The 18,772-nt window shown below is 45.4% G+C and overlaps 1 protein-coding gene and 1 long non-coding RNA gene across 3 annotated transcripts in view; one reads left to right on the forward strand and one right to left on the reverse strand.

Moving 5' to 3' along the window:
• The first annotated feature begins 17 nt into the window (after nucleotides 1-17).
• LOC122201997 lies at nucleotides 18-15,151 on the forward strand. 2 transcript variants are annotated; one of them, XR_006194421.1, is made up of 5 exons: nucleotides 18-493; nucleotides 5,695-5,769; nucleotides 6,525-6,642; nucleotides 10,663-10,902; nucleotides 15,078-15,151. It is a non-coding gene; the product is annotated as an uncharacterized LOC122201997 (long non-coding RNA). The 2 variants fall into 2 exon arrangements; XR_006194420.1 differs by lacking the exon at nucleotides 5,695-5,769.
• A 749-nt stretch (nucleotides 15,152-15,900) lies between these two features.
• FRMPD2 (FERM and PDZ domain containing 2) overlaps nucleotides 15,901-18,772 on the reverse strand; it is an 81,227-nt gene continuing 78,355 nt past the window's right edge. Inside the window, 1 exon segment of the mRNA XM_042908089.1 lies at nucleotides 15,901-15,968. Within this exon segment, the coding sequence (XP_042764023.1) occupies nucleotides 15,920-15,968 (49 nt within the window). The 3' untranslated portion in view covers nucleotides 15,901-15,919.

An 18,772-nucleotide genomic window follows, 5' to 3' on the forward strand; every position in this document is an offset into this window, starting at 1 on the left:
TGCGCCACCGCCCGCTGCTGGCCTGGCTGGAGCCTGCAGTACCTCCCCTGCTGGCCTTTCAAGGCCATACAGCGCTCCCTGCGGACCCAGCTAACGCTTCCCTGCGGGTCGCTGGTCCACCACCCCGCTGTACATACCCCTTTCTTAAACTAAGCCCTGACGCCAGCAACTCTCTGAGCCATGCCCACATCTTGAACCACTGACTTTGTTCCCTAGTGATGGCCTCTTGGTTCATACGTACCTCTGACTGTCCCCCTCTACTGAGTCGCAGAGCGGCCAGAGTAGGAGTGGATTTGCAGTGTCAGAGCAGGACAGACAGAGTATTTAGGAACGTTGGACAGGATAGACTACTGCAGAAGTCACTAACCCGTGCCGGAGTGCGAGGTCAGTTGGCTACAGGTCGGTTGAGAGTTTCTGTTCGGATCGTCGGTGCAGGGGCAATTCAGGATGTAAACATTGCCTCAATCCACGAAGCTGGAATCTTTTTATCTTGGTGAGTACATCTGTCTCCATTTGGTCCTGACTTGAGCCATTCTAGCAGATCCATTTCCCTTGAAGTCATGACAAGACCTGCCTGGCTCAGCCCACGGTCGTCAGTGTTGGTCCAAAGAAGACAGCCATATCCTTAAGCTGAAGGCGGACTCAGCAAAAACGGCCACCCTCTGTCCAGGCATGGAGGGGTCAGCTTCCTGCTCTAGGAGTCACTGACAATAGGTAGCTGCCTTCTCTCCATCAGAGTCCTGGTTTTCCCTTAGCAGCCAAGGCACCCTCCAGGCAAGCTGTACCAGTGGCAGGGTAAGATTCCTCTTAAAGACGGACCCCCTTGTCTGATGTATCTTTTGTTTCTCATAGTCTCTAATATCAGAAGTCTGCCGTGGTCACCATTTCACAAACATGAACAGCATGAATGAATTGAAATGTTATGTATACTGTTATATGTCCCTACATAGAAGGCTATCTTAGGGACACACAGAAGAAAGAATTCCCACCCACAGCGTCAGGAAATCCCCGAATGGAGACTAAATGAACACTTGGTCAAAGTGGATCCTGAGGTCTCTATCCACCAACCTTCCACTAAACCACACAATAATCTCAGAGGCCACCAACCCAGAAGGCTTTTCTTGGTTGCTTCTGTGGAAAATTGAAAGAATGATGTAGTATGTTACCAAACTTTCTGCCATGCTTTGGAGGCCTTTTCAAACTCTTGTGTCTAACCAGTCACCAGTAGTGCAAAGAGTCTTGCAGGCCTAGATTTCAGTCCCTGCTCTGCTACTGAATAGCTGGTGACCTGGAGCAAGTTACTTCCTAATTTCTGCCTCAGTTTCTTTAAAAAAAAAAAAAAAAAAAAAAAGTCCAGGGGCACCTGGATGGCTCAGTCGGTTAAGCACACTCTTGATTTCAGCTCAGGTCATGATCTCATGGTTCATGAGATTGAGTCCCAGCACAGAGCCTCCTTGGGATTCTCTCTCTCCCTCTCTTTCTGCCCCTCCCCCGCTCATGCTATCTCTCTCAAAATAAATAAACTTAAAAAGAGTCCATAAGGTTGTAAGTGCTTAATGAGACAAAGTACAGAAGCATCCAGCACTGTGTCTGGTGCTAAATCCTGTTTCCCTTTCCCAGAAGGATGGATTCACAGAGTTTGCTAGGGCTGTGGATCTTCCAGAGTTTCTGTGCTGACTGTTTCTATCTCTCATTGTCTGTTTCTCTCTAAGCAAAGGACCTGCTGCAGCCATGGTCTCTATCCTGTTGTGGGTAAGGCTGGATACCCTCCACAAATTAGACCAGGCATATTGATGTTGCGGTCATTCCAAAAGCAGGTCTAGGAGACTAGGTTGCTAATATTCCCTTTCCTTTGGGCTCCAGAACTCAACCTTACAGGACTCTTCACCACACAACCCTTGGTGCTTACTGCAGGCCTGGTCCCAATGTGGTCCTCCAGCCCAGTTCTGCCTCTCGTAGTCCATCCATCCAGGTTCCCTTTCCAGGCTAGCTATGGAGTCTCTTGGTTATCCCCTCTCTGCTCCCCCCACTCCCCCCCCCAGACACCACCTCCTCCTGTCCTGCTTTGCCTGGGGCTCACTACAGATCCCTGGGAAAGCTCAGATGGGGGAATAGCAGTGACCAGCACAAAGAGGTAACGCTGACTGTGTCATCTCACAGTCTGCACCCCCACCCCTGGTCTGGACATCCAGGCTCCCTCTTGGATGCACCTGAAGGCCAGCCAAAGACCTGCTCTCTGCTGAGGTGGGGCCCTTCTGCTTCTTTCAAGTACAAGAATTTACTGACAAAATGGCCCCTCATCCCAAGCCATGGGTCTCCAGACACAATCAGAGAGGACCCATGAGGGGCTTCCAGACTCCAGTAAGCAGCGTGCACCCAGGACCTCAGAACCCAAAGGCATGTTTTCACAGTCCGCAAGGTCCACGCTCAAGTCCAGAGCTTTCTAAACTTGGTTTGACCCAGGGAAGAGCACATAACTAAGAATAAGAAACACCGGCAGGAAAGAAAAGAATCTTTTCAGCAACACTACCCTTCCGTCGGATCCGTCACGGCCCAGGCCTCTGCTTGGCAGCCTGATGTATTTTTAGATGATGTTCTTCACACCCAGCGCCACCAAGTGTGAGTGGATGGGGATCGTGAGCTTGGAAGAAGCCATGGGGCCTTTCTGTGTGTTTCTTTCTCTCTGCTTAGCTTTGAGACACTTCACATAAAAGGCTCTATAAAAATAAATTGTGGAAAGTGCAACGCCAATAAAAAGCCCAGTGGGAGCCGAAAACTGTTTTATTTAAAGAGCAGAAGGACACACACTTACCTCGTTGTGAATTCCCCACTGCCCGGTCCCTGAGCCTGGCACATGGTAGATGCCCAATAAATATTAATTGATTGACCATTAGCTGCTGCTCATCTGTTTGCAGAGTGTCAACCAGCCCATCGTTCCGCAGGCACACACCACACGGAGAGGGAAGGAACCCAGAGGCTTTGACAAGGAGAGTCGCTAAGTTGGCAGGCTCGCCTGTCACCAACTCTTGTACATAAATGCCCCGCCTTCCGCTTCCAGCTCTACTTATTAACAGTAAAATCATGATGTGGCAGAAAGTGAACTGCAAACACTGACAGATTCTAACAGGGGAGCTGGATAGATGCCTTTCAACCCTCATGTATTACCGCTTGGTCTGTGCCAAGCCCTGGGCTCTACAGCAAGAATACAGATGTCATCAGCTGATTGCATCTTATTAGCTAGACAGAATAGGGGGCACACAGAAGACAACGTCTTTGTTTCCTTCCAGTGCCATTCAAGTTCGATATCCAGATGCATTTTTTTCCTGGGCCCTTGTATATCAAATCTTGGGCAGGCCCATAACTATGAGCACCCAGAACAGTCCCATTTCAGTGTAAGATTCCCTCTGTCTTCTGATCTGTTAAGCTCTCTGCCCTTGAGGCTGGGACTGCTTTGGGTTGGAAACGGGTATGGGAAATGGACATATCAGTTTCTCCTCCTCACTCAGCTTCACACCCACATCCTACTTTGTAGACCCAGTGCCTGATATCTCTGCAGCTGGAACGCAGCCCTGGGCCCTCTGGGCTCTGCAGGTATTTTGAGTCAGCTGTTTGTGCTGGGAGAGAATCTTGTGACTTCCCCAACAACTCCCCTGCAAGGTGTCTCCAGGCGCAACTCCATTGCCTGGGTGATGTTGTCTCTGGACAGCTGTTTACAATGCCCTCCCTCTGCTCCCCCACTCCAGAGTACCAATGAGTTTATGTAGTCTGTGCTGAGTACAGGTGCCAGACAAATGGGTAAGTGGGGGCCAAAATGCCAACTTGGTTTTCGTCCCCCGATGAGGGGTTTGTCAAAGGGAGAAAAGGCCACCTTTGTATAATGTATCAGCCACAGAAGGGGGCTTTTTAGGATTCTCACTGACACACCCTCTGTGTGAGCGGAGGCTCTGACACTCCTCTCTCTCTCTTTCTCTCTCTCTCACTCTGGTTGGGTCATGCCTACTTATTTTACAAGAGCTGTAGGCTGTGCCCCACCTGTAGGGCCACTTGACTATAAGAAAAGCTTCCACGTCCTTACCCTACCAAGTGTATGACAATTTATTCCTGGGCAGTCCTTTTTCTCTTTGCTCCCCCACCAGGCTTATTTTTTCTGCCATCACCTCTCACCTTTACATGGCTCAGGCATGGATTAGACACGAAGACTTTTGTCCGGTACGTGCTGGATAGCTAGCTTGTGCGAGCACATTGTGAGTGTCCATGTTCATCGCTATCTTGAGAATGCAGAGATCCCATCCTCCTGGTATATTCCCATCAAGCAGAATATGCAGAAGAACATGTTGTTCAGCATTCAAGGTCAGGGGCTCTGGGGGTAATCAACCCGAAGCGTCTCCCTTGTAATGAAGAATGTCCAGACAGCAGGCCTTCATCTCCTTGGAATGCTGGCCATGAAGGAAGGAGAGGCTACAGATAGTTGCTAGGCTAGTTACTACATTATAAAAGCTTGCTGCATGTAGATCCCAGCAATGGTTGCTTTGTCCAGTCAGCCACTTACGGACTCCTTGTATGTAAGTTGCAGGAGTAAACCGATGTCTTGACATCTGTGTCTGGGTCGTTTCTTTGGCCTCACTGGACCGTCACCCACACTTGGCTTAGAGTCTGTTGAGATGCAGCTACACACCCGTGTGTCCCCCCCACCACCACCACCTCCAACTTCAGGAGACACACATCAAGCCTTATAAATTATTCTCTTAAAGTTGTCTCATACGGGGAAAAGCACCACCCTCCCTCACAGGTATGGAAGGGAAAATACCATAGCATTCCAACATCTGTTTTCAGGGGAATTGTCCATTCCTGGCCTCCCTACCCTCTAAACCCTTATAGGCTATGGGTGGGTGATCACCAGTGCTGCTGGCTTGCCAGGGGAGGTGACTGGGGTAGTTCACCAAATGAAGAAGGGAGACCGCTGCATGGGGCTGTCCCTCTGCTGCTGCTCCCTTTATATGTTAGCACCTCATAGCACTGTTAGCCTTAGGGTCTGTTCTACAGAAACTCTCGTAGATAAAACCACACCATGGCATTACCTTGAGCCCTCAGTGATGGCGCCCTTTGCAATGGAATTCATGATGATCCCATCTTAATGAAAACATCCTTCTGGGGTACCTCAGATCCAGAGACATCTCAAATTCAGAATGTATAAAACCAAACTGATCACTAAATATGATATTCCTTGATCATCCCCATCCTAGTTGATGGGCCCACCATTCCTTCTGCTCTGGAATCAGCAGTGGTCTCCAAAGTGATCTGATTACTTTTTGTCTCTCCCTATACCAATCCTTCCTCCACCCCACAAACCAGACTAATCTTTCTGATGAGAGTTCTTATTATAACGAACACTGCTGAAAAGCCAAGCTTAGTTCATAATCTGTCCACACCCCGTCCTCGGCTCCTCTCCCGCCTCTCAGCCCCCTGCTTACTCTGTCTTTATGCTGAATCATTCCCATGCTCTTCAAGGCTTATGCCTCTCCTCTTAGAGGAACATCTTGCTACCCCATTGCAGACCCTCCCCTCAGGTAGCATTAATATTTCCTTCTGGGGAAAAAAAAATCCCTTTTCTCTCTACATTACTTTTTTCTATACCATCATTCTAGCACTATTCCCATTGATAGTAACGTGTCTGTGTTTTATCTCCTTCACAAGACACAAGCCCCCAGGGAGTAACTGCCATCCATGGTCATCTCTACCCCCTGCGCCTTGCCCAGAGCCTGCTATATGGTAGGTACTCGGTGAATGTGTGTCAAATGGAAAATGGGGCAGAAACATGTAGAGCTGTTCCGATATTCTTCCTGATGATTTCTCTCTAGGATTGCTTGACTCTGAAGCTGAGTCACTTATTCGGCAGCCGAGATTTGTGTAGCTGAAGGATGAAATTGCAATTTATGAAAAAAAGATATATACTTGAAGTGTCGCAGCAAAAGCATGATGTAGATGTACTGTGGGAGAGTCAGACACAGACTGGCGGCAGAAGCTGAGAGCTCTCACTCTTGGTCAATGGATCTATGACTTAATGCAGAACCCACGCTGCCAGTACGTGGAGCAGCCACAATATGGTTAAAGCAGAGTTGAGAAAACCATTGTTTTTTATTTTGAGGTAATTATAGATTCACATGCAGTTATAAGAAACAATACAGATGATGCCCTGGACCTTTACCAGTTTGCTCTAAGGATAACAACTTTATTATTATACAACTAGTATAGTATCACAACCAGGATATTAACATTGATCTATCTCTCAATCAGATAGATTGAGTGTGTGTGTGTGTGTGTGTGTGTGTGTGTGTGTGTGTTCTGTTCTATCCAATTTTATCATATGGGTAGGTTTATATATCCAACACCACAGTTGAGATATAGAACCATTACCATCAGAGTCCCTCCTGCTGCCCTTTTATGACCACACTCACATACCTGCCCCCTCTTTCCCTGCTCCCTCCTTAACCTAAGGTAACCACAAATCTCTTCTCCATTTCTAGAACTTCGTCACTTCAAGAGTGTCATACAAATGGAATCATACTGCACACACTTTTGTGACTGGCTTCTTGGCGGAATTCTCCAGAGAACCATCCAAACATGCATAATTCACCTTTTGGGGTATGGATATACCATGGTTTGTTTAATGATTCGCCTGGTTGAAAAGCGTCTGGATTATTTCCAGTTTGGGGCTATTATAAATAAAGCTTCTCTGAACATTAATATACAGATCTTTGTACGAAAATGTTTCCACTTCTCTGAGATAAATGCCTAATCTCAAGTTCTGAGTCTCATGGTAACTGCATACTTACTTTTTTATAAGAAACTGCCAAACTATTTTCCAGAGTGACTACACCATTTTCCCACTGGCAATGCATGAGTGGCCCAGGTTGTCCACATCTTCACCAGCATTTGGTGGTGTCACTATTTATTTACCATTCTGATATGTATATAGAGATACCTTATTGTGGTTTGATTTTTGCATTTCCCTAATAGCTAATAAGGTTGAACATCTTTTCCTGTGCTTGCTTGTCACCTGTATATAATCCTCAGGGAAATACCTGTTCATACCTTTGCCTATTTTCTAATTGGATTTTGGCTTTTTACTGTTGAGTTTTGAGAGTTCTCTGTATATTCTACATACTAGTCTTTGTTGGATATGTGGTTTGCAAATACTTTCCCCCACCTTTCTTTTTTTTTAGAGAGACAGAGAGAGTGCAAAAGAGAATGCACACATGAACAAGAAAGAGGATCGGGGGGGGGGAGGGGGAGAGAGAGAGAGAGAGAGAGAGAGAGAGAGAATCTTAAGCAGATTCCATGCTCAGCATGGAGCCCAACACAGGGCTCTGTCCCACAACCCTGGGATCATAACCTAAGCCGAAATCAAGAGTCAAATGCTCAACCAACTGAGCCACCCAGACACTCCTGGTTTTTCACCCTTTTAATAGAATCTTTCACAGAGCAAAATACCAATTTATCCATTTTCGTTTTATGTGTCATGCTTTTGATGTCAAGTCTAAGAACTCCTTGCCTAGCCCTCAATCCCAAGGCTTTCTTGTTTTTGTTTGTTTTCTGAAAGTCCCATAGTTTTACATTTACATTTAAGTCTGTGATCCACTTTGGGTTCATTTTTGTACAAGTTGTGATGTTTAGGTCAGTCCCCCCCTTTTTTTTTTTGTCTGTGGATGTCCAAATGTTTCAGCAATATTTATTGAAAGGCTACTTTCTCTCCATTAAATTTCTTCTGCACCTTTGTCAAAAATCAGTTGGAAATATATGTATGGGTTTATTTCTGGGTTCTTTATTCTATTCTATGGATCTGTATGTCTATCCCTCTGCCATACTACACTTAATGAAGGTAGCTATCTAGTAAGCCTTGATGTTGGACACAGCTATTCCTCCCACTTCATTCTACATGTTCAAGATTATTTTAGTTATTTTAGGGCCTGTGACTTTTCAGAACGTATTTTTTATTTATATAAATTATATTTAAAATACAAAATGCATAAAATAAAGTTTAGAAGACGCTTGTCTATATCTATGAAATAACTTGAAGGGAACTTGACAGGAATCCCATTACACCTCTAAATTAAACTTTGTCAGGGAGAATTCACATCTTTGCTAAGTGGACTTGGGAAGCCCGCCTTAGCTCTACAATTCAGTGGTGACCATGTATATGTTTGGGCAACCTCATACACATGGCATACTGGCACATAACAGAAGCTTAATAAATATTTATAGCAGAGAGGAAGGATGGGAGAGCCAAGCAAAGTCTTGAAGAGTGTGCATCCATGCTTTCCAAATCTGGCCATATATACAATCCTCTGCTGAGCTTGATAAAAGGACAGTTCTCTGGTTTTTACCCCAACCCTGCTGGTTTAGAGTCTCCAGGGGTGAGGCCAGTGAAGCTGTATTTTTAACACCCTCTGTAGTTGACTTGACTTAGGTACAGCCAGATTTGAGGATGCGCAATGCAGAAGCCAGGCAGGGAAGCAGTTTGCGCTCAGTGGTCTGAGTCCCTTAGGACTGCACTGTCCTTTCCAACGTTTGCCCTGAAACAAAGCAAGTAGCAGCTGCAGTCAAGTCCACCCAAGGCAAATTAACATGTTCTTCATGAGATATGGCTCAAATGGGTTAACAGCCCTGGGGGGAAGGGGGGTCCTTTCCCCTAAGGAGGAGGACTAGATTCATTTTGAACCTGTAGGCATCCATTTCTTTTCCAAAAAGGAAATAAGCAACCAGGGTTCAGCAGAGCACAAGCAGTTCCAAAATTGTAAATACTGTTATTTATTCACTTCATTGCATGCTTGATTAATTCCCTAAACTTGAGGTCTGTGAAACCGTGTAATAGTGCACCGAGGAAGCTGCCTCCAGCCCTGAGTGCATTTGAAACAAGACTGTTCAGATGCCAGGAAATTTCTCTTTAATTAATAACAAAACAAGGCAATGGATCTATCAGACTTCTCTCATAAAGAAAACAAGAAATTAGGAATCAAAGCACATGGAGAAGAGTTCGTAAATTAAATTTTAGAACATAGGCTTTTGTAAACCTTTGTGTTTGTTGTCTCTCTTTTTTTTTTTTTTTCTGGTCCAGTCTTTTTATTTTCAACTTAAAATTCGTTATACAAGTAATAAATACAGAAAAGTAAAGGTATTTTTTAACAAAATGTATTCTCTTAATCTATCATTCAACCCCTGGGTGATTTGTACTCCCTCACTATACTAGTCTGTGTGTATGTGCATATGCCTTTCTGTGGATGTCATCAGTACCCCATTTCAACTTGCAACTTGATGTTGTTATACCAAACACTGCTCTAAGTCGTGACTTTCCGTATTTGGTTTATTGTCCTCTTCACTACATAATATCCCATTATGCTACCATCCCATAATTGTCTCACTTTTCTTTTTTACCATACTGTCTTTAATATCACCATATTTTATTCTATTCAATCTTTTCACCATGCTGACATAACTGTCTTTAACATTACTATATTCTAAGGGATTTTCACCATTTTCAAGTTGTTTTCAGAGAGAGCACTCCAATGAACATCTTGAAATATGTGGGTATTTTTTTCTTATTCTGAATTATTCCTTTGGGATAAATTCTGAAGACTGGCATGGTGAGGTATTGGGCATAAGCATTTATATGGCTTTTGGCATTTCTGATTATACCAATTTCACCCAAATTTTGCCAAAATTGGATAGGATTTTTTTTAATTTTGCAAATGTGAACACAAACTAATCCATTGAGATTATTTTGATTAGACTATATATTTGTCAGGGTGCCTGGCTGGCACAGTCGCTTAAGTGTCCAACGTTGGCTCAAGTCATGATCTCATGGTTCAGGGTTCAAGCCTCATGTCTGGGCTCTGTGTTGACAGCTCAGAGCCTGGAGCCTGCTTCGGATTCTGTGTCTCCCTCTCTCTCTGCCCCTCCCCTGCTCACACTATGTCTCTCTCTCTCTCAAAAATAAACAAACGTTAAAAAGAACTTTTTTAAACAGAATATGTATTTGTCCACCATTTGCATTTTTATTGTGTACACCGGCTACTGAAATCCTTTATTAATCTATTATAAACTATAATGGGATTTCTAAATATTATAGGCATTAATCTTTATTCACAATTATGTAAGTGCTTCCCCATCCATTGCACCTATTTCTACATTAATTTTGTCATCGTTGCTGCACAGAAGTTTTTACGTTCTCTATACTGTCAACTCTTTAGTTCTTCCTTGTTATGCTTTTTTATTGCTGTAGGCCAGAAGAAGTGTGTTATTCCTGTGTAGATCTGGTGAGACTAGAATCTGCTTTCACCAGCTTTTCTCTGTGTTGCTTTTTTTTTCCTAATCAAACGGTCTGTAATTGTAATAGATGAAGTGAGATTTGAATCAAATCCTCTTTTCCAGTTATGTGTGTGAAGGCGTCTTCCTTCCCCATGTTGAAATGCTGACTGCCACATATCCCCTCTTGCGTCATGCTATGCGTGTTCCTTGGCGCACACTGTGTCCACCAGCTAATCCCACGTAATATTAGCTTCTTATTATGGCCGTGGGTATATATCATAATATCTGATAATGCCGGATCTACCACTTTGCTCTTTCTTTTTTATTACATGTTCCCATCTTATTTTTCCTTCATAGAATCTTTAGGATCAGGTCGTGGAGTTCAAAAGGAAAATGCTTTTAAAAGAATCTACAACCATATGGAGTTGCACAGGAGGAACACAGAAAGATGTCAAAACACATTACTCCCATGGCTTTTGAGCCATCTCTCAGCAGATTCCCTTGAGGGAACTGACAGCACTTTGAAGGCCATGGAAACTCCTTCAACCAATGGAGAACTAAAGAGTGGAAACTGGAACACTGCATCTGTCCCAGAAGGTGTGTACCAGGGCAGCAGCGAGACCTCACCCTGGGCTGGCTTATCTTGACATAGGTGGTTGGTTCTCAAATCCTTTCACAAGGGGAAGCCCTTGTGAGCACACTTGTGCACGCACACACACACACACACACACACACACACACACACACACACCAAGCTTTATTGGACATAAACCCCAGAACCGAGGAGAGGTCATGACCACTATTCAAAATGAGTCTCAGAACTGACAGGCATGATCTTCTTGAAGTTAGTTCTCAACTGGGCCAGACCCTCCATTCCATGTTGCCTTCTGGTGGACCCACAGGCTTCTTTCCTGGTTGTAGAGCTTGTGCGTACATTCTCCGGACCAAGGGCACCTGAGGCCTCTTCCATGTGATCACTGTCAAAAGGATGTGCATGCAGAAACTTTGGGTTCTGCCTTGGGTGACTGTCCAACTTTCTCTGTTCACCTAAAACAATAGGCAGCTTTTACTGGTTGGCCTCACCATTTGGCCCTAGCCTTTCCCAAAGAGAACAGTTTAATTGCCTTCTCGATCCCACCAGACAGCAGGGATTGTTTTAGCCTCCTAAGAGAGAAATATTTTGTGAGAGAACTAGTAGGACTCATGACATCTGAGGCAAAGACATGTGTGTTACACAAGTGTATGTGGAACACACATTCTAAAGGAAATGTAAAAGTGCACCAAGAGTTCAATCAGACAGATGCAGCGTGAATCTGCCCCTTCTGGCTGTGTGATTTTGGGCAAATTAAATAAGCCTTCTAAGTGCCATTTATAAAAGAGGAATAAGAATATCTTTCAAAGTTGATATGAGGGCTAAATGAAATTATTTATTATCTCATTGTCTAAAAGGACCAAAGAAAATAATCTGTTATATGGTTTTAAAGAATGCATGACTCCATCCATAAGGAAAATCCTCTTTATACCCTCCCCACTTCCAGGATGAAAGAGAGAATATATACAACAGAGATCCTTAATCTTTAGGGGATTGTGGACCACTTAGAGAATTTAAAGAATGTTAAGAGTTGCTTTTTCAAACAAAAAAAAAAGAGCTGCTTTTTCCAAAAGAAGCATGCAAGTCAATATTCTAACTGTAGAGATGCACAGATGCCTTGAAGCTCATCTGTGGGCTGCTCCAAGGAGCCCAGGCTGAGAGCTCACTTAAGCACTTCCCTGCAGGCCTGCCTTCTATCAGCAGGGTGGGATAAGTGACTGTGGCGGGCCTACGCCTAATGACATCCCAAACCACTGTCATAGCAGAGGGCTATTCAGTCTACCCAGATCCTGACACCCTTGCCATGGAACAATACTTCTTCCTGCCCCTCAAGTTAGAGGGCAAGTCTGACAAAGTTGCCCAGTTCCTTTGTCTGCACAGAAAAAAAAAAAAAAAAAAAAAACAGTATTGAATGGATTCCTAAGGTTGCACCATCTCACTGGAGAGATAGTCTCCTTTGTGATTTATGACTAAAATGCACTAACACTTCTTGAGTTCTTCCTCACCAGGCAGTGTGCTAAACCTTTGACACGCATTGTCCTCTCTTACAGAATGAGGTAGCTTTTGCTATCTCCATTTGGTAGTCAGCTGAGTCTTAGATGGTTTAAAAGTCGTTTGCTGCAGGTTACCCCCCTAGTAAGTGATGGAGGCAGGCTTGGAGCCTGAGCCCCTCCAACCAAAAAGCCCTATTGTCTCTTCTCTGCTACCTGCTCCAGTCTCCAGAGGAACAGCAGATTTCCTGGGACATTTCATAAGTACTGACACTTGGGGTCCTTACTTGTTTCCCTGTAGGTCCCAAAAGCATTGCTTACCCCATCCTCTCTTAGCTCCCCAGCCCTGAGGAGCCCACTCTGGAAATATTTCCCTCCACATATAAGCCACACCCTGCCTGCTCCACACTTGTGTGAATCCATCATTGCATCATCCCCAAAGCCGTCAGTGTCCAACTTTCCCATGGATGGTAGGCACGGTCTTCAAAGCCCCCACGTGATCTCCTCTATGAACTTGTTGCTTCCTATTTCAGGTAAGAACCAGTCCTTTTGGCATATTTGAATTTCAAATAGCCACCCACCTTATTAGCTTGCCTGCCATTGTCCTCTAAGAAATCCAGGTCAGTCATTTGTGGTGAAAATGTAGCTATGACACAATGGGCTAAAAGTGAACAAGACTATCTCAGGTACACCCAAATCTTCATGAGCTGATGCCTCGGTAAGTTTCAAGGTGCCTTGAAAATGTGTTTATATGAAAGTTTCTTGAGTATTTAGCATTTTTAAAATAATGGAACAATTCTCTGTCTCCCTCTCTCTGCCCCTCCTCTCTCTCTTTTTTTTTTTCTCTCTCTCTCTCACACACACACACACTCAAAAATGAATAAATGTTTAAAAATTTTTTTTAATTTTTTAATGTTTATTTATTTTTGTGAGACAGAGAGAGATAGAGCACGAGCAGGGGAGGAGAAAAGAGGGAGACACAGAATCTGAAGCAGGCTCCGGGCTCTGAGCTGTCAGCGCAGAGTCCAATGCAGGGCTCGAACTCACAACTCACTTCAGATCATGACCTGAGCTGAAGTGGGATGCTTAACCAACTGAGCCACCCAGGCACCCCTAAAAAATTCTTTTAAAGAAAAAGGGGCACCTGGGTGGCTCAGTCAGTTGAGCATCCCACTTTGGCTCAGGTCATGATCTCCGGGTTCATGAGTTCTAGCCCCACGTCAGGCTTTTTGCGGATAGCACAGAGTCTGCTTCTGATTCTCTATCTGTCTCTCTCTCTGCCCCCCCCCCACTATCTCTCTCTCTTCCTCTCTCTCTCTCTTTGTTTCTCAAAAATGAACAAACATTTAAAATAATTTTTAAATAAGTAAGTAAGTAAATAAATAAATAATAAAATACTGGAACAACATATGTTATAGGCACTTTAACAGAACGTTGGGTGGGTTTACCAACCTGTCAAGAGTTTAACCCGCTCTGCTCCTAGTCAGAGGATTTTTGTCATATTTACTCTTCCCTTGTCTTCATCGGTACAATCTGCCTCCAGCTCTCTGACCCAGTCCCAACTTCTGGTGGCATCCTGAGTTAACAGAATGACTTTCTCGATCAAAAAAGAGCTCGCTGTGAGCCACAGAGGCTGTTGAGAAGGACTGCACTACAGGGCACCGAGACACTTCTCTGAAATCTATGTAGCCCAAGGGTAGGCAAGAGCACACAAAAGAGGAATGAGCACTTAACAAGCAGCCCTCCCAAAAGAGACAGGGCAGGGGCGCCTGGGTGGCGCAGTCGGTTAAGCATCCGACTTCAGCCAGGTCACGATCTCGCGGTCTGTGAGTTCGAGCCCCGCGTCAGGCTCTGGGCTGATGGCTCGGAGCCTGGAGCCTGTTTCCGATTCTGTGTCTCCCTCTCTCTCTGCCCCTCCCCCGTTCATGCTCTGTCTCTCTCTGTCCCAAAAATAAAAAAATAAAAAAAACGTTGAAAAAAAAAAAAAAATTTAAAAAAAAAAAAAAAAAAAAAGAGACAGGGCACTGGGCCACATATAGATGGCAGCAGAGGAAGGCCCCGAACATGTGGTCCATGGAATAAAAGAGCTGGAATGATTTATGGCTGTCACTTACCCACTGTGTGACCTTGGGAAAGTCCCAAATGGGAATGACAGTGACCCTATCTTACAGGGTGTTGTCATGGAACATGGGCCGTGGTGAATGCCATGACGAGGTGTGACCCCCCCCCCCCTCCGAGGGGATGCAAGGGGAACGAGGTGATGCCCATAGACCATCACCCAGCCAAAGTGGACTGAACACTGAGCCCAGCCTCAGTCCACCCAGAGTGACACCCACCTGAGGGTGCCATCTTCCGGGTCCACAGCCTCCTCCAGGTCTTCCCATTCACTGTCACTCTCACAAGCCTCTTCTGCAGGCAAAGACTCCGAGAGGGCACTCCAAGAACAGAACTGTGGCAAGGGAATGGTCCCTGAATCTGCCTCCAAACATTCTTCACAGAGTAGCTGGCCTTCCCATGCAGAGTTGATGGTAAGATAGGCTTCATTTTCCACAGTGGGAGAAGTGGCTTCAGGTAGATGGCACATGTCCCCTTCCTCATCATCCCTGTCCAATTCAGGACTAGAAAACAGAAACCCATGTGTCTTCCAGCATTGATAAGAAACTCCTCTCCCCATCTTGCCTTGCTTTCAGGATGATCATCACAGCACATCGTAGGAGAGCCAGCCAGGGTCCAAACAGCTCCTGCCAGAGACTGTTCTGAACATTGGATAAGATATGGATGGCCCCTGTGCCTGAGGATCCCCTGATTTAATGGGAAGAGTGAGTGGTGAACAAATGTTACAATCCAGGGAGAAAGTGCTATAGGAGCGGCAGCACAGAGCATTATGGGAGCAAGGGGAGCTCCTTACGGAGCCCAGGAGACCATGCGGGACTTGCCAGAGGACATGGCATCAAAAGCAGAGCTATGCCTCAGTTCTGGACCATGACTTCGGTTCTCGGGAAAGCTTATTAACTTCTCTGGGACCTCAGTTTTCCCATCTGAAAAGTGAGAAGGTCGAGAAATTTATAGGATTTCTGAGATGCTTAGAATACATAATTCTGGTACATCCATCCATGGCTCCTGGTGCAGGGTAAGTCCTCAGTAAATAGGAGGGGCTGTTATCGCTATGACTATGAATGCCGTTTCAACAGAGGGGTTAGAGGGAAAGGGCCAAAGCGGGAGGCTGGGAACAACTCAAGCAGGTGACCTTCAAAGCACTCTGTGCAAATATCGAGTCCTTTTCTGAGCGCTGAGAAAGTGCCTATTTGGAAAGGCAGCCAGCTGGAGTGACATTTACTCCCGGTGTGACACAGGAGGCAGATGAACGGTGAGTGGGGCGCATTGTCTGGCGGTGAAGACACAGACACAACATGAAGAATAAGCCTTCCAGGGGCTGCCCAAAGGTTACCACACACGCCTTTTGATTAGAAAAAGCAGTCCATACAGACGGCAGAGCATTTTGTACAGTGCTTCAAACATGCAGAGAATGTGCTCAGAAAATATCTGTCGAAAGCCTGGTTAGAGAGGGTGAGTAGGAAAATCTAAAAAAAAATGCACAGGTTTAGCTTTTCACCAAACACGCAAATCCTCATTTATCAGCCTCTGTCCCCACACCCAAAGCAATGGGTTGGCTTTATTATGTGCCCGCTGTCCTCCCTTCCCTTTCTCGAAACGCCTCTATCTTGTAAACTCAGCTCTGGTGCCCCTCAATAGCTACAGGCCCCCAAACCCCCAGAGAGCCTGTCCTCCTCCCTGGGAGAAGTGGCATGTCTGTCCCAACCTGAGTTTCACTGTCAAAAAGACGTTATTTCTGCTCAGGAGACCTACAGGTATATGTCAATGTGTGTTTCATGTAAATATATGCACATTCACATGCACAAAAAGGAGACTGTATGCTACCAGGAATAAAAGGAGAACACTCACTTTAAGAAAGTAATATTTAAAATCACTATGCACTTTGAGGAAAAATCAGTTTAAAACCTTAAAGCACTTGACCAAATTGTGTAGAAAATGCATTTTCTTGTAAACATGGAAGGGGACAGTGTGGAAGTTTCATCAGAAAATGGGAAATCCAGCCTGCTGCTGAGGTCCAGCCCACACCACACCCCACCCTGTCCCAAGCAGGAACCTGCCCCCCTCCTCCCTCTAGGCAGAGGACAAGCAGGTGGCAACACGTGCCCACGGGCCACTGCAGTGCCTGATAGTTCACCCTTTACCGCCCGCCACCATCTTCCTCCAATCTTTCAAGTAAGCTCCTTGCAAGAGGTGAGGGGGTCAGAGTGTGTGGAGAGGGCGTGGTAGCCCCTAGGCCAAGTGGAAGCCTTGAATCTGCCATCCCCATTCATTCCTCTGAGTCCAGCATTTAAAGATAACCATTTGGCAGACAGCAAGGCCCTTCACCTGAGGCTCAACCAAAGAAGAGGTGATCTGTCCCCCTACCAAGGGAGCAAATAACATTGCGCCTTCCAAAGTGATGTTCCAGGGAGATGTGACTTGATGTGATTTTTGCCTTATGCCCTAACTTTAGAAATAAACCTTGCATAAGATGCAACTCTAGCCAAGTGCCAAGCCATCCTTCCAGCAGGCACACAGTTCTAACCTTCCTCCATGGAAATATACTGTACTGCTTTATTTTTTTTATTTTTATTTTTTTTTTTTTTAATTTTTTCAACGTTTTTTATTTATTTTTGGGACAGAGAGAGACAGAGCATGAACGGGGGAGGGGCAGAGAGAGAGGGAGACACAGAATCGGAAACAGGCTCCAGGCTCCGAGCCATCAGCCCAGAGCCTGACGCGGGGCTCGAACTCACGGACCGCGAGATCGTGACCTGGCTGAAGTCGGACGCTTAACCGACTGCGCCACCCAGGCGCCCCTGTACTGCTTTATTAACATGCTTTCTAAAGATCTACTGCGATATGGCAGTCTCCAGATATACAATTGTAAAAGAAAAGAGAAAGGAAGGAAGGAAAAGTAAAACCTCATCTTCTATGAGTACTCTGGGCTTGCTGGGGTGCCGGCAGCCACCTGGCTTTAAGAGTAGCCACCTGGTAGACGGTAAATTCTGGCAGTTTGCTGGGAATTTCAGTTGACAGGACCTGTTCTTTAGCTGGAAATAATTCAAGAAAGAGAAAGAAACTGACTTGTGTTAAGTTCCCGCTGCGAGCCAGGAGCCAGGCGCTGTGATAACACTCTGCCTGTGTTACTTCTTTTGACCCGCGAGGTGCCCTGTGGGGCTGTTGTGGTCTTTGTTTACATTTGAGAAACCTCAAGCTCGGAGAAGTCAACACTCCAGGCACACACAGTATGTGGTAGAGCTGAAGCCAAGGCTAGATAGTCAAGGAGTCCATGCTCTTTTTGTTCTAAACTGCAGAAAGAACAGTTGCCTGGGACAGCCACCTCAGAACTGAGGTACAGACACTTCTAAAAGGCATCTGTGAAGAGCCACAACCCCACCAGGAACTGGTGGAATGTGTTCAGAGACGGCTGGGCATGTGTCGTGCTTCTCTTCCCATAGGAGACAGTCACTATATATGCATCTAGAGCAAGCTAGTGTCCCATTAGAGGAGAAGCTAACGTGGTTTGAGTCCTTCCTTCAGAGACAGAGAAAGGTCCCTGAATAGGGGGAAGAAAACATGGTAAAAGTGAAGTAAGGAAATGTGAGAAGACAGAGCATCGTCATTACCAGGACCATCACAGGAAAGGTCAAGTGCAAAGGGGAGGTGTTGACCATGGAGGGAGCCAGGACAGAGAAACAGTAAGACTGTCCTACTTGTGGCTCCCTGGACCACATCAGCCTGGACAACAAGCATGGGCAGCAACCACAACCAACTGAATATCAAAAGCGCTCCCAGAATGTTCTGGAAAAGCCCTCAGGATTCTTGTGTAACTCTAGGAGAGAAAAACCCCCTCCAAAGATGGAATATTTTGGACATCAGGTACACCCTTTCAAGTAGGAACACTAAGTCAAATTTAATTTGATTCAGAAAAATAATATAATGTGTTATTTCTTGCAAAAATAATGACAAAAAAGATAGGAGGACACAAGCATCTATGTATAAGTAGAAGACAGAAAAAGGCAGATTTCACTTTAACACAAGGAAGCACTTTCTGATCAACAACCACATGGTGATAAAACGGGCCACTTTAAGAGGTAGCAAGTTCTGGGGTGCCTGGGTGGCTCAGGTGGTTGAGTGTCCGACCAGCTTAGGTCATGATCTCACAGTTCATGGGTTTGAGCCCCGAACAGGGCACTGTGCTGACAGCTCAGAGCCTGGAGCCTGCTTCGGATTCTTTGTCTCCCTCTCTCTCTACCCCTCCCCCACTCATGCTCTGTTTCTGTCCCTA

Source organism: Panthera leo, chromosome D2, assembly GCF_018350215.1.
Source record: "Panthera leo isolate Ple1 chromosome D2, P.leo_Ple1_pat1.1, whole genome shotgun sequence".
Lineage (NCBI taxonomy): Eukaryota > Metazoa > Chordata > Mammalia > Carnivora > Felidae > Panthera > Panthera leo.